Below are 15,820 nucleotides of genomic sequence, written 5' to 3' on the forward strand. Positions count from 1 at the left end.
GTATTTACTCCTTAAGTAAAAGGAACTGATTTACTGAGAACCCTCTGATGGGTCACACCCTAAAGATGGGTCACACCTAAAGACCCTTTGATGGGTCATTTGTGGTTAAAAAAAGGGTTTTAACTTGTCTACTGCCTGTCACAGGGAATGGAAAGTCAAATTCACATTTTAACAAACTATACTAATTACTCTATACATTGCATAAAACACCTAACACTGAGAATTTAGTAAAACTGATCAAAATCTACAATATAATTTCATTTCCTATTGTCTATTTAATATAAACATTTGTTTCAGTGACTAGAGTGCCTAGGATGTCTAAGTAAAACAAAAAAGATCTGCTAAAACTGTGGTAACAAAATGAAAATCAGTCTTATGGGAATGAACTTTAAGATGAAAACTATCCTTTCATTATTCTGTCTTTGGAGATCCAATTCTGAGTAAAAACTACATACTTTAACCCATTAGATCACACCCTGACTAATCTAACAAAGTGCTAAGCTATGTTCTTTAAAACACTGCTTTAATGACTACTTTATAGAGCAGCTCTTGTTGAAAGATGCTGAATATGTAATCATAGTACACTTAAAATTTAAGGAGAGGAAAAAAAAAAAAAACCTCCTACACTGGGGAAGAGAAGAAGCCATACTTGAAGAGACTAAACAAAAATATCAAAGTGCTGTGGCCGAAATTAGTATAAATAGACTTTATTGAAGTCAGTGCCTCTGTACTGAGACAGAAGATTGTGTCTACATAAGCACAAGTTGTAACATTTCACAACTTCTAAAAGGAATGTCAACAATTACAACGATCATGCATACCATGGTCGATAATCACATTTTAGAAGCATTTTCAACCATTTCTAAAGAAATGCTTATAACATTGTTATATATAGAACTACTTTCAATAAACTGCAAAACATTGATCGACTTTTCCAGTATGAGCTACAGTGTCAACACAAAAGGGAGGCATAAATGTTTAATTTATGAAATCAGAATGGAATATTTACTGTAAAGAAAAATTAAAAAGCTTTCAAATAAAGGCCATTATTGAACCAACGTGAAGAGCACAACTTGAACTTCTGAGTTCATTCATCTTTTAAAGCTGTCCTCTGAGTAACTGCAGTTCTAAGCACTGAATTCAGTACTGTGAATATTCCTTGGATTGCAGTTTGGCAATGATGCGGTCCAACTGTCTCTTTGCTTCACACTGTGGAAAATTGCTCATGTCGTAATATTGAGGGGCAATTTTCACCAACCTGTCCAGAAGGGGGGAAAAATCAACCAAATTAACAATTAAAGTACTGGAGCTGCTAATAGAATAGGCATTACTCATTAATATACTGATAAACAAAGGCAAACCTACAAATCCAAATCAATGTTAAAATAACAAATGCCTAATCCTTATAAACACCACTTAGACGTGTGCTGCTAAAAAGCCATAAACTTTCTGATGGTGGACTTTCCATAAGCTTAAAAAAAAAGATAAATTCTTATAAAAAATCCTTTCTTTACATTAATACAAAGATATTAACATAAGGTCATTCATTTCTTCACTCTAGAACACTATTTTGACCAACCTCTCTAAGGTTATTATAGTACTGCAGGTTCTATAAGAACATCCTGGTATTCAAATGATTGAATTTTCTCACCTTTGAAGGTTTAATAACCATAAACCTAACTCTACACCCCAAAGAATACATTTGACTGAATCTTTTTTAACGTTTAGCCATACAATTTTTTCTCAACAAAAGATTTAAGATAAAATGGTAATGTCCTACACAATTTAAGTGTCAAAAGTCATAAATCAGTGTAGGAAAGAAACCTCAATATATAGCAAGTGACATCAACTAAAATAAGTGCTTTCAGTCTCAGCACTCTTGGCTGATGTTTCCTATCTTAAGTTATAGAATAGATTCGGGCAAAAAAAAAAAAAAAAAGGACACATGGGGGAGTGAGGTAGTGAGGTGGGTGGGTAATTTTGCTTAAAATAAGTTCCGATTACATTTTTTGACTTTCGCTATTTTTTTTACAGCTCTTTATTGGAATATAATTACTTTACACTGCTGTGCCAGTTTTTGAGGTTCACCAAAGTGAATCAGCTGTATTTATACATATATTCCCATCCTCCCACGCCCCCGTCCTTGCCCTCTAAGTCATCACCCATCATCGAGTTTACCTCCCTATGTTATGCAGCAATTTCCCACTAGCTCTCTATTTTACAGTTGGTCGTGCATCTATGTCAATGCTACTCTCACTTCGTCCCAGCTTCCCCTTTGCACCACCGCCCCCCCCCCCCCCCCCCCCGTGTCCTCAAGTCCGTTCTCTACATCTGCATCTTTATTCTTGCCCTGTCACTGGGTTCATCAGGACCATTTTTTTAGATTCCATATATATGAGTTAGCATACGGTATTTGTTTTTCTCTTTCTGGCTTACTTCGCTCTGTATGACAGACTCTAAAATCAAATATGCAACGACACAAAAAGAGGTGTAGTTTTTAATGCTTGCTTAGCTCCTAAAGCACCAAGATATAAATAATAGTTGAGAGCTAATTATAATGGGACAGATAAAATAAATATAAAAGTATATATACTCTAGCTGATGAGAACACCAAGTTCCCCAGAGTGAAACAAAGAACAAGACTCCTTTCAGATTCCATTCTGAGCAAAACAGTAACAAAAACTTTTAGAATGAAAGGCACTGAGCTTACCATTCAGGCTTGATATCTGTACATGTCCGGATATAATTCTTTGTTGTAAGAACAAACTCATTATAAAGCACCCATTCAGGCTTGTGGTCAAGGACAGTAGAGGGATGCAACTGAACCACCTGGTTATCTTTCACAGTTAAGTAATGCCCTGTTCGTTCTAAATGTGCCACCTGAAACCAAAACCAAGTCAATTAATACAATGCTTCTGATGTGCTAGTTACAAAACAAAAGTGGTATAAAGCTACCTATATAATTAGGGACAAGCAAACCTCACCTTTTGCTTTTTATTTGATGGCTATACTTATTTACCACTGCCCAATAAAAGCAGGAATCAGCAAACTACAGCAGGCCAAATCCAACTCATTGCCTATGTTTGTAAGGCCTGTCAGTCAAGAATAGTTTATATATCTTTAAATGACTGGGAGGAAAAAACAGAAACATCTGGTGACACTGACGTGAAATCACAAAAAGTTCACATTTCAGTGTGGATAAATAAAGTTTTATTGGAACACGGGCATGCCCATTTGTCCAAGGCTGCTTTTGTGCTACAAGGGCAGGCAAAGTTGAATAGTTTCAATAGGGGCCTAAAGGCCCACAAAGCCTAATATACACTACTTGGCCTTCCTGCCTTAGACTAGCCCAGAGTAGGTTCTTTAATGACAGCTGACAACTATGTAGCAGATGAACAATTACTATCAGATTTATATTTAAGACGGAAAAGAGAGCAAAAAGTAACCTACAAGGAAAAGATCTTTAATAAGCAAAGGAACTGGGGGGTGGGGGGGGGCACATGTATTTCTTGCTTATATTTCTCTTATCTATAATCAAACACATCAATTGGTGGCACTCATCTAATGTTTACTTAACAAATACCAAAGCAGATGAAGATGTCCCCTTTCCAATTCTAGAACTCCAGTAACATAAAGAATACGTGTGAACAGAAATGAAAAATACTTAACAGAAAATAAACTCAACTTCATTCAATAAATATTTACTAAGCATCTACTAGGTGCCAGGTACTATACTGTGTGCCCTTATTTCTAATAAATTTTAATCTTGAGAGAATTAGAAATCCATAATGCTTGAGTAATAGAGTAAGGTATGAAAATCCTAACTCTAATAAGATCTTATAATAATAAAATGCCACAATAAACTGTTATTTTGATTTCAAATACAGACAACGCACCAATCTGCTTTCCTTCTGACTCAGTGCATTTAGGTTCATTCTATTTACTGAGCTTATCTGGCCTTAAGGCAGGTCACATCTTGCTTAACAGACACAGCCAAAGGAGAGAATGAGAAAACAAGTGAGATATATAAGAGATAATGAAAATCAATCCCATCCCAAGTCAGGGACTGATCTGTTTTCATTTTTTTTCACCAGGAAAACGATGCATTTTTAAAAACAAAATCTGTTTTAAGTCCCTTAAAATAAATATTCACTAAATTTACTTGACAAGGTTTACTTCAGCCTCCAATATAAAACACTTAAAGGTAAATGAAATGTTTTTTCATCTTTATTATTTAAATCAAGACACGTCTGGCTTTCCCAGCACCCAAATGTCTTATTATAAATACCAAAGATCACTCTACAGGACTGTGCATAAAATGCAGTTGTTTATTTGAATTCTGGGGCGATAAGCTTCGACACAGAGAGGAAAGTGAACTGTACTTCTGGATCTATCCAGAAAACTGCTTCCTTTCAGTACTCTATTGTAACTATACATCTCCAACTAAGATCTAGACTCAAAAAAACTTTTTAATACATTTATCAAGTCAAGGGTTAAAATTTACATTGAAGAAATAGCTAGTAAAACTCACCTAAAAATGGTCAATATATCCATTTGGCATAAAAAAAAGACTCCATTAATAAAAAACTAATTCTAAAATTGATTTCTATACAACTGGATCACTAACTATGCCATTTGGTGAATTAATTTAGACACGTAAAAACTTCTCAATGTATCAGTTCATTCGAGAATCTGGACATAAAATTTAAGATCAATATTTATAGGCATTCTTTAACTGAATTTTGTGTTTAAGTGGATTTCAAGGGGTGCTATAGAAAACAGACATTATTACATAAACATTTAAATACATACTTCTGTATTATCCACATACCTGCATAAAATACCCAGTAACCAAAGCTTTTCTTATATTAATGTAATAGTCCCTGCTTGTAAAGTCAGTACTCCGACGAGGCAAATTAAATCTGTCCATAATTCTCGATAGCTGCTGGCGCACATTGTCTGCTGACATCAGGGACCTGTAGTTAATGAAGTTGTCATAACACCACTGAACCGATTCATGATCTACAAAGTCGGAGGGAGGGAAAATAAGAGGGGACATGAATCATCCAAATAGGCATATTACCTAATTAAAAAAGAAAATCAGTATAAACAGTAAGCTAAATAATCCAAAAGGGGACTAACCAACATCATTTTCATAAATTAATCACAATGTGATCAACTTTCCTAAAAATCTGGAGTAAAGTTCAAAATTAGAAACAGCACTAAGGTTTTTGGCTACTGAATGACAAAACAATGATTTTGGATAAACCATTTTAATTGTACTGAGTTACTGTACCAATGAACATCCACCTGGTTGTTTTCAATAGACAGTCTCACAGACAGGAGTTGAGAGAATCTGGAAAAATGCCATGTCTTTCTCATTTTCAAAGAAAAAACAAGCTTAGATTAAAACCATCAAACACAATTTAAAAGTTATAAAAATGAAACTTCAAGTGACTCCTGTGTACTTATTATTCCAGAGCTAGAGCACCCCAAACCTAGTGTTTAAAAGTTTTATTGTGACCCATGTGCCTCTCAGTGGTTTAAAACACAAGCAACATAGTTTTCAAGGGTGTCCGGAATATTCATTCTTACGTTTAATAAACAAGGCGCATATTAAAGCACTTCGAGTAATTTCACTACATGTATTTTATTTATTATCAAAGTGATATTTCTCCACTGATGAATCCCTGACAAGCTGGCCAACTAACCTAGAGATGCCCATATAAGAACTCAAATTGTAATATCATGTAAAATATTATATTTTGTCTCAGAGACAGTCATAATGGACAACTGCATTATTTACTTCGGAGGCCCTTTGATAAATAAACCTAAGAGGGTTATTGTGAAATGGGGGGGAGGGGGGCTTTAAAAACTTAGATCTGTCTTGATCCCTTTCCAGCTACTGTGATATTCCTTTCTCTTTGGTTCTAGGATTCTATTAATTATAATGTACACTATTTTCTTAATAGCTTTTCAGAGGAACAGCAGATATATTAATGTTTATCCATTACAAAATGCAGCCACGTTTCAGAAAAAGAGTAGGCGGATAGGTGGGGTAGTAATGACCTTTAAATTGAAGAACTGACATGTTAAAATGTCCATTAATTAACCCATCTGGAATGAGAAATAAAAGGTATCCATCTGAACATACTGACATTTAAAGCAAAGCACTGAGTATCTTCTGAGATAAACAGAAAGAAAGTTTGTGCTTAATGAAAGGTAACGTTGAAACAGAGACAATAAAAAGGGAGACTTCTGAAAGGGGTTTTTCATTTGTGGACTGATGATCTGGAGCGTAGTTTTTCTGACGTGCTAAACTTTTCATAGAATTCATACACCAAAGTAACAGAACAGGAACTTTAAGTTGTCAGGATAAACAAATAATATCTGATGGTTTTTATCACATTTCTAAATTTTTGAGGAATACAATAGTTTGATAAGTGGGAGAAACAAAATCTAAACATGGGAACATTTTACTAAAATAATTCTAGCTATATATTCCTCACCAATACAGTAAAACTACTCTTAAGATCTAAAGCCAAATCATTAGAGTGAAATCACACAGATATACACACACAAAGAAATTAAGGCACTGCAAAATAACTTAAATTTAGTTCTGTTTCCCAAGTGTTAAATAAATAGTATTAAGACTAACTTATCTTTACTACATAATCAATCTGTCTCTAATGAAATAGACCCTCTTGACTATCTTAAATATCTGCTAATACTTGTTAATTTTCAAATACACATTCCAAATATAACATAGCATCACTTAAGAATCATTAGTTAAAAATAGGCCAAATTCAATAAACAGATATATGAAAAGTCCAAATATTATATGAAGATCAAAATTTGATGTTATTTTTAAAATGGCTCTCCTCATTTGAAAAGCTGGCAGTGATTAAAGGCTAAACGTCCAGTCATTGTTTCCTTTGACCTTATTAGGGTATAAGCGTATAGACAAAAAGGTCTAAAACTAAGGAATGGCTTACCATCCCTGTGGGCAGTGAGAAGCATTTAGTAGGAAAGACGTATCTAATGAGTAGATGTTCTCATTCTATTTCATTACACTCCCCCTGCTTAGAAGGGGTAGGAAAAAGCTTTTTCTAGGTGTCTACTGTTCAATATTTTCATAGACAGCTCCCAACTACCAAATATGTGTATAAAGCACAAGCATTATTTAGTAATTTTATCATTTATATTTTAAAACCGCTCTAATATACAATACTATAGTTACATTTATATTTAAAAATAAACACAGTTCCACTATCAATCTTAAATTTCATTTTCAGAGCAAATTATGAAATCCAAATACACTGTTGTGCTAGTTTTCATCAAAAGCTTAAATGACAAAATAACACAACCCCCTAATTTCAAAAGAATTAAATGTCCTGTGTGAGATGTTAAAAAACCATGCTGCTCCTATAGAAATCTTTTCATTTCCAATTAAAACAGTACCTTAATAACATCAAAGGATTCTGAGAACCAAGATGGATGTGAACCTGCACCTTCTCAAGGCAGTTATCACAATCTGTTAATAGGTTATGTGTCTAGTGGTCACAGAGTTATCAACTCGTATGTGATACAGTTCGTAACACAAAAGGAATACAGTATATTTCTTGAATTGACCTATCCCATGGGGAATTAAGTCTTTAGGAAGAGGACTCTACCTTTTCCTTACCTGATATTCATCAATTCTATCAACTCAGAGTTCACGTGCAAGACACAGATGTACAGTTTGGCTGCTAAGATTAAGATCTTTGTCCCTCATACTGGTTCTCTAGCACTTTTGGACCCTGAATGAATAAATTCACCCTTATCCCCAAAGGGATGTGCCAAAGTCAACGGACTATTTTAAGAGCGTAAATAGGATTTTTTACGATAATAAAAATGAGGTACAAATAAAGCAAGGAGTGCAAAATTTGAACGTCTGTATTATAAATTAGGAAACTAAATCCTTATTAGCAGAAACCACAAACTTTCAGAGTGATAGAGGACAGCACATTCCTGGAAAGGGGTGATGTAGGGTTATCAGTCTTTGATTACGTATCACGCAGCAAGTTAACCTACTGATATGCAGACATCAAATATTTCAGAAACTACTGCAATTCTTTCGTTTTCTTCCCTTCACATTTTCCTCTCATTTAATTTTTTTTAAATGGTACATTACAATCAAAGAATCTGGCAATAACTTTATCATTATCACTATGTTTGTTTTCATATAACTGGAAAATGTTTTTCATGTTGCTAAATATTCTCTGAAAACATAACAGAAAGCTAGGACAATATTTCATCATGTGGCTATAGCATAAATCACTGAACCAACTTTCTATCAGTGGGCATTCAGGTAGTTTCCAATTTTCTTTATTATCATAAATAACTATGGGATAAAAAACTTGAAACATTTATCTCGGTCCACAGAATACTGATGAACTCAGCGACAAGAATAAGGACGCAGATGCAGAGAATGGACTGGAAAACTCGAGGTTTGGGAGGGGGCGGGGGGTGAAGGGGAAGATGAGACGAAGCGAGAGAGCAGCATATATATACTACCAACTGTAAAATACATAGCCAGTGGGAAGTTGTTGTATATCAAAGGGAGTTCAACTCGAGGATGGAAGAAGCCTTAGAGGACTGGGATGGGGAAGATGGGGGGGGACTCGAGGGAGAGTGGGGGGGGGAGTCTAGGGTGGGGGGGGGAGTCTAGGGTGGGGGGGGGAGTCTAGGGAGGGAGGGAATACGGGGATATGTGTATAAAAACAGATGACTGAACTTGGTGTACTCCCCAAAAAATAATAAATAAATAAATAAAATTAAAGGAAAAAAAAAAAAGAATACTAAAAGAAAATTCCACAGATGATCTCTGGGTCAAAGGGTATGAATTTGTTAAGGTTCCTGGTAACATAAAATCTACTGCTTTTCATAAAGATAACATAAATTTATATTCTCACCTCTGGTATAAGACTGCTCCACTAAACCCACTCCTACACAACTGAAGACTAATTCTTTTTTAACCTTTGCCAATTTCATAGGTGAGGAAAATGGCACCTCAATAACAATGCATTTACTGAAATACAAGTAGAGCTGAATCCCCTCTTATGGGCCATTTAGAGCCTGAGAATGCTCCTTCACATTTGTAGCCTATTTTTCTACTTTGTTAGTTTACTCTCATGTGAGAGCTATTTCTCAGTAAAAATATTAAACAGTAATAATTCTACAATACAAAACTATTCACAAAAATGCAAAATTTAAAAAAAAAGGAAAAAAAATCATATCCAAATCTGTATGTTCATGGTAAATTTTATACAAGTATTTCATTTTTATTGCTCTATATTTTCCAGCTTTCCAGTGTTTTTCCTCTGATTATAGTAAACAACTCTGGAAAAGATGGGCAATTTCTATTTTAAATGCTAGTCAGGAGTTTCTTCTAAACTACCTCTTGGTTTCTAATGTAAAGTTGTCACGGATAATAAATGAAAGTGAGATGAAGAGACACCTTATATGCTACAAGTGACATTTAGACAAAAGAGTGCCTTCAATCTAATTTACACTTACTTTGTTTAAAAGCGTGGTAGACATTCAGCAGTGTCAGATGATCTCCATCTATGTGGGCAAATCTCATCTTGGCCTCATCTGCAGCTTTCTTGGCCTCCGTGGGGCGAACAAAACACTGTGGGACTAAACAAGGTTGGTATGGGCCCAACACAAACGCCCATATCGATGAGTCACGCATTCACAGATAGAGGAACAAGGCCTAGCTAGGTCAGTTCACAGAGCATAGGGCAGGGCAGGATGGCCTCCAACTGCATCTTGGACTGTTTACTACCTTGATTTGGTACATCAACACCTAACCACATCTGTAAGACAAGAGGGTTTCAAAGCTACAGAGTACCTGATTATTTTTAACTAGATCTAAAAGTAGGCATCAAAACAGCTATTCTGAAGGCCATCAAGATACTAGAAAGCTCAACTTATTTCAAAAACCAGTGCCAATAGCTCTACCAATAACCAGAATTATGCTGTCAATAGCCTTTTAGCTAAATATAATTTTTCAAAAGGCCATTCACTGAATCCACTGAATGGCTATGGAAGTGATGAAGCTATACTTGCCCACTGTAGGGCTAAAAACAACTTTTTAGCCAGTCTATTGGCACATTTCTACTGTAATTCTTCCCTAGTGCTGTGGCTATTACCAACTGGTGGGTATCACTATTAGCACTGGTGAGCAGAAGCATATGTAAACATAAAAAAAAATCATGAAATCTTGGGTTTTGATGATAGCAGTAGTGGTGGAAGGTTAAACCGCCTCTGAATTAAGAAAATTCAAAAAGGCTGGGAATATTTAGCCTAGTTTTCCAGCATTTTAAGAAAAAGATTAGCAAATAAAGTCCCAAGTTCTTTTTTTAAACTGTTATTTGAATTGAAGACTTCAATATAAAAGCAGAATCCAATATTTTAAAAGTTGACAATTTGTCTGAAACAGTCATTATTTCAAGGGTCATCAAAGTATATAACTACAGTATTTGTTTAGAGCCTCAATATTAATTCACATAAAACTTTACGTTGTTACAAAGCATGCACTACATTTTTTGAAATACAGCTTTCCTTAATTCACTTTAGCAATTCCATAGTCATAAAGGCAGTATGAAAATTAAAATACTTAACAGCTTGGGACTTTGTCAACACAGTTTTAAAGCTCTTAAAACCTTTTCAATAAAAAAAATTATAAATTATCAGTTCAGATAGAAGATAATGGGAATAATCGACAACGAGATCAAATACAGTATCAAATTACTCTTTGCCATACAGTTTCCCCTTTAAAATGATTCCAAAGAAGCCAAATAGAGACAATGACACATGATCACAGTGAACACTAAGTCTTGCTTAATGTAAGTGAAGCAAGGTAGGAGACAGAAGTACAGAAACCTCTCATAGCTGTGAAAGTTCATGTGAACTAGCTACCAGAGTTAAATATTGGGTATAAGAAGCACTCCATAAAGGCCCCTAATTTGGACTATTTATATCAGGACCCGAAAACTTCAGAAACTCTTTAAATGGAAAACAAAAGCATTACAAGCTCAGCACACTGTTTCAGTTCCATAACTTCTTCCTCACCCTTCAACATTTCCCCCCACAAATGTCATGCTTATAACTGCTGCACATAAATGTTCACTCTCTTGATGTGCTAAAGATGACCAGTAAACCCTATGTTTTGTAGAACTATTTCAAATAAGAGATGTAGTTGGAAGATCTCAACTGCATCATAATGACCAATTTTTTTAAAGGGCTAATTTTCTAAACTAAAACAATAGTAACTGTACAGTATGCCTGATAAGAGAACCTAGAAATATAAAAACTGGGCAGATAACAAATACACACGGTTTGTTAACTCCTGCCCCACACTTTCTCTAAAAACTAAAATATGTTGGGTTAACTACAACTGGGAGAATCTAGCAAAAACAACATACAAGAAAAGGCAGACAACAACCTACCACCACCTCCGCAAGAGACTACAATTTTATTAAAATGATTCGATACTGCCCTGCCCATCTGCTCTGAGTCTGATCAATCATAACTCTGCAAAAAAACATTTTAGCTAGTTCTTAAATTAAAAATTCACACCATTAAAATATACCATACATCTAAACTAAGCCAAAATTTTTATATTTAGAAATTTAAAAAATTTCTTCCTTTAATTTCATGTAAGATTTTGAATTATCTGAGGCATTTAATAAGACCAATAAACCACTCTATGACTGGAAGTCACTTTCCCCCTGAAAGTAGTATTGTAGAGTACTTTCACAGTCAGTAAAAATTTAATACGCTTTCTATTTTCAGCTGTAAGAATCAGTGTACATTTGTATGTTAATGGTATTTCTCTTTCTTGGGAAAATCTAATTTCCAAGTTATTATTTATTTGTGAATTAAGTATTACATGTTAAAAACAATAGTATTTGTTCAGCTTAATGTTCCAATTTTCAAAATAAGCAATTTTATCTATTAGACATATTTCTTTTATCAAGTGTTTTCCTGCCATTGTAAAAGAATTGCCATCAGATTAGATTTTAAACCTAAAATTATATATTACTACTTCTATTTATTTGATACTAAGTTTGACGATTGCCACTGCAGTATGATTTATACATGTAGAAAGAGCTCACTCTTTAAATGACAGTTTGGTTTGTCTCAGGCTCACTTAATAGTGCCAGCTACTAGAACGAAGTTCTTCCTGTACTTCCAGCAATAAACTGCAAAACTGATGGACCTACCAAAGAACTCAGTTATAATGTCTTCAGACTTATTCTTTTCTTATTGAGATTTTTATTTGCACTCAAGAGAGCCAATGTTTTTACTATATGGTGTGCACAATGACAATTTACTTTTGTAAATACTGTCATTATGAAGCTACTTTACAAGATATTTAGGAAACAAAAATGAGTCCCTTAAAACCATCTATAAAATCCACTATCATACTAAGTATTAAAAAAAACAAAACCAAAAGTGAAGTCCACCCAAACTGTGAAGAGCTGGGCTTTTTTAAAGTTCCTTTCCCTCTATTACCTGACAACATAGCAGTAATAGATAGGACCTCATTAGAACAGTTGTAGTCACAACTTGCAATAACCATTTTAGCGAGCTGTGGATCTAGAGGAAACTCAGCCATCATGGATCCCAATTCAGTCAGATCTCCATCATCATTTAAAGCAGCCAGATAATTCAAAAGTTCTAGGGCTCTCATCAGAGTTTCGGGAGCTGGGGGGAAAAGGCAATCTATTAGACAAGCTGCCTTAATAAGCAAAAATGTGACAAAGCACAATTATAAAGACAATCTCATTTTTCATTCTACAGTGGACCACATGCAAAACTCAAACTGTCATGAAATTCAATCACAGAGATCTAGCAAACTACAAATCACATAAAACCGCAAAACTTCCCTGTATGGTAGTAAAATTGTCATCTTCCTAAGTACATTAAATCACTGTTAACAATGTGTCTATCAGACTATTTTTCTTTAAAAAACAATTAGGAAAAATTTTCACATTTTCATGCCCTGTCAATAAACTCCCAGAATAATTTAGTTATTCTGAAGGAAAAAAAAAGAATTTGCTTTTTTGTCACTCTTTTAGTGTCAATGCTAATACACGAAATTTATCTTGATGCGTTGTAAGAGAAAGGAAACATGTACTTAATATATATGCTGAATAGAGTGCAGCAGAAGTTGATGTTGCTTAAAAAGTTGATGAAACTTGCTGCATACCTGGTGGGTCCATAAAATCAAAGTGCACCAAGTCATCGATGCCAAGTTTCTTCAGCTGCAGCACAACTGACCCTAAGTTAGAGCGCAAGATCTCAGGATAGGTGTTATCCTAGAAAAACACAAAACACTCCTTAATCTTCCTGCTCCAGAAGACAGAATGTTATCTGTTCTCTGTGCCCTCAGCTATTTACTTTGGCATTTCTTCCAAATCACTGACTCAGAGAGGAGAAAAGCACTTGTGGACTAAAAAGACTAAAAAGGAACTACTTTCTATCAACTACCTTTATAGGGTTGGAAGTGTTACTGCTACAACTTAGAACTGTAACAAAGAGTGGTATTGGTAGGCTACACCATAAATCTCAGGGAAAAACTAAAGAGCTTATAGTGCCAAAAGAAAAGATAAAGTAAATGAAGTAACTTTCTTCTGGTAATAAATTCAACTGAACCTTCCAAGCACACAGGAAGGACAGAGCAAAACCCTTACCTGCATCTCTGTTTTGTAAGCTTTCTCTGTATAAAGTCTGAAGCATTTCCCAGGTCTGGTGCGTCCAGCTCGACCGGCCCTTTGCTGAGCTGAAGCTTTACTAATGGCTGTCACTAAAAGGGACTCAACTCTGATTCGAGGATTGTACACCTATTGCAATGGAAATAACATTAAGAATGATTCTTCCTTCAGTTTAAACACAAAACTGTGATCTAACAAACAAAAGTATCCAAAGCCCACAGTTAAGCCCAAAATAAACAAAGCAGTATTGATGACCACCATAAATCATGCTGGGACAGAAACGGTATTCACCATCCCTTTTCCTGTCTTTCAGCTATTCTGACAGACTCAAGCTAACATGAAAAGTCTCTTATCTAACACACAGACACAGCTTATATCATCCTTACTTTTCCCATTTTAAAACAATTTCAGTTTTACCTTATTCTTATATAGTAGACAGTGCTGAAGTTTTTTGCCTGAAAAGAATCTGTGAATTTCAACACTTACTGTTCAGCGTGGACATTAAGAAAAATATTTTGACCTTAGTCTAGAAGTCGGCTATATGCTGCCAGTTTAAAGCATAGTTTTCCATTAAAAACATGAATACTATGTACAATGAATTCTCCCAATTGTACTTACAAAATGTAATCAAATGCAATCAAAGATCTCTAAATAACAAAACAGTGTTATTTATTTACTGAGTAGTCACTTCATTTGGTAGAAGTGCCTGGTATTCAGTATTGTTAAACTAGAGATTTTTTTTTTTCCAAGTACTGTGTCTGACCCATAGAAACTCTAACGTAGTTGGGTGAGTGACTGATATGCAGGGTTGACAATCAGTCCTGTATCTATTACTACCACCACACTCCTTACATGAACATGCACTCACATACACAACACTCACCATCTCTACACAGAAACCAACGCAACCACAAACAAGCCTAGGATTAAACACTAAACATGGGCTTACTATGGGAGACCCAGATAGAACACAAAGGGCTCATATCACAAGTCTGAAAATGAAACACAAGCTGGAAAATGATTCTAAAAAGTAAATTTCAGCCATTAAATGAGTAAGCAATAAGTACTGTTAAACTAATACTAATTTATAAAGTACTAAGTACTAAAATACGTACCTTTTGTTTCGCGAATCCAGGATCAATCACAAACACCACACCATCTATTGTCAAAGATGTCTCCGCAATGTTAGTCGACACGACTACCTGTTAAGAAATAAAACAGCATGTAACTGATACTACAAGCCAACTACAATTCAAGTAAGTCGGATTAGCCACTAACTTCCACTAATCAGTTACAATCCAGTAAATAAACTAGAAATAAGGTTTGATCTTCAATGACACATGCTATATAAAGACAAATTCATATTTAACGATTCAAAGTTTCATTTAGCCCATCATAGCACCTACCTTTTTCAACAAAAAAAAATCTTCAGGTTATTACTCAATCATATTATGTTTTGATTATTCACATAGCAGAACAGCATCAAAAGAAAATTATTAATAAAGTAATATAAGCTTACCTGACAGAATGTCTCCCTGAGAGAACACTCCTTGGTTACTATCTAAACTCCACATAGCATGTACATCTTTCAATATTTTCAGGCAACATTTACAAAGGAAAACTTTATATCACCAAAATTCAACTCTATTTTAAACAAAATGGCACATGGAGTGAAAATCTCCAGTTAGAATCTAAGAATTGGCAGATCATCAGAACTGAATGTGGATGTTTTGGAAAGTGTACAACCTCAAAGAGGGTGTCACTGCTTACAAGGAAACTGTTAACCATTTGAACTTTTTATTGACAGGGAATAATGTTTAAAGCATTTACGTACGAATATGATAGTTTGTATTTTCACGTGGGTGTTTTACTGTATTTTAAATATGTTTTAGGAAATTAGGGGCTTTGAGAATGACGTTACATAATTTTTCTTTTTAAACAATGGAAAAATGGGATCTTCATTAGTATTTTCCCCAAAACACCCACTTTGGGAACAGATTACTGCCAGGAGACACTTGTATATGCAAGCAGCTGACACAGAAGATGAATCACAG

At 34.8% G+C, this 15,820-nt stretch overlaps 1 protein-coding gene across 3 annotated transcripts in view; it reads right to left on the reverse strand.

Annotated features, from left to right (window-relative positions):
* Nucleotides 1-691: 691 nt before the first annotated feature.
* The window catches only part of DHX15 (DEAH-box helicase 15), a 54,900-nt gene continuing 39,771 nt past the window's right edge, over nt 692-15,820 (reverse strand). For all 3 annotated transcript variants that reach the window (XM_057725997.1, XM_057725996.1, XM_057725998.1), the window contains 8 exons: nt 14,882-14,968; nt 13,746-13,895; nt 13,262-13,370; nt 12,565-12,756; nt 9,559-9,681; nt 4,832-5,022; nt 2,711-2,880; nt 692-1,258 (listed from right to left, as the gene is read on the reverse strand). In XM_057725997.1, the coding sequence (XP_057581980.1) occupies nt 1,141-1,258; nt 2,711-2,880; nt 4,832-5,022; nt 9,559-9,681; nt 12,565-12,756; nt 13,262-13,370; nt 13,746-13,895; nt 14,882-14,968 (1,140 nt within the window). In that variant the 3' untranslated portion in view covers nt 692-1,140. The remainder of the gene's footprint in view (nt 1,259-2,710; nt 2,881-4,831; nt 5,023-9,558; nt 9,682-12,564; nt 12,757-13,261; nt 13,371-13,745; nt 13,896-14,881; nt 14,969-15,820) is intronic.

This window comes from Hippopotamus amphibius, chromosome 3, assembly GCF_030028045.1.
Source record: "Hippopotamus amphibius kiboko isolate mHipAmp2 chromosome 3, mHipAmp2.hap2, whole genome shotgun sequence".
Lineage (NCBI taxonomy): Eukaryota > Metazoa > Chordata > Mammalia > Artiodactyla > Hippopotamidae > Hippopotamus > Hippopotamus amphibius.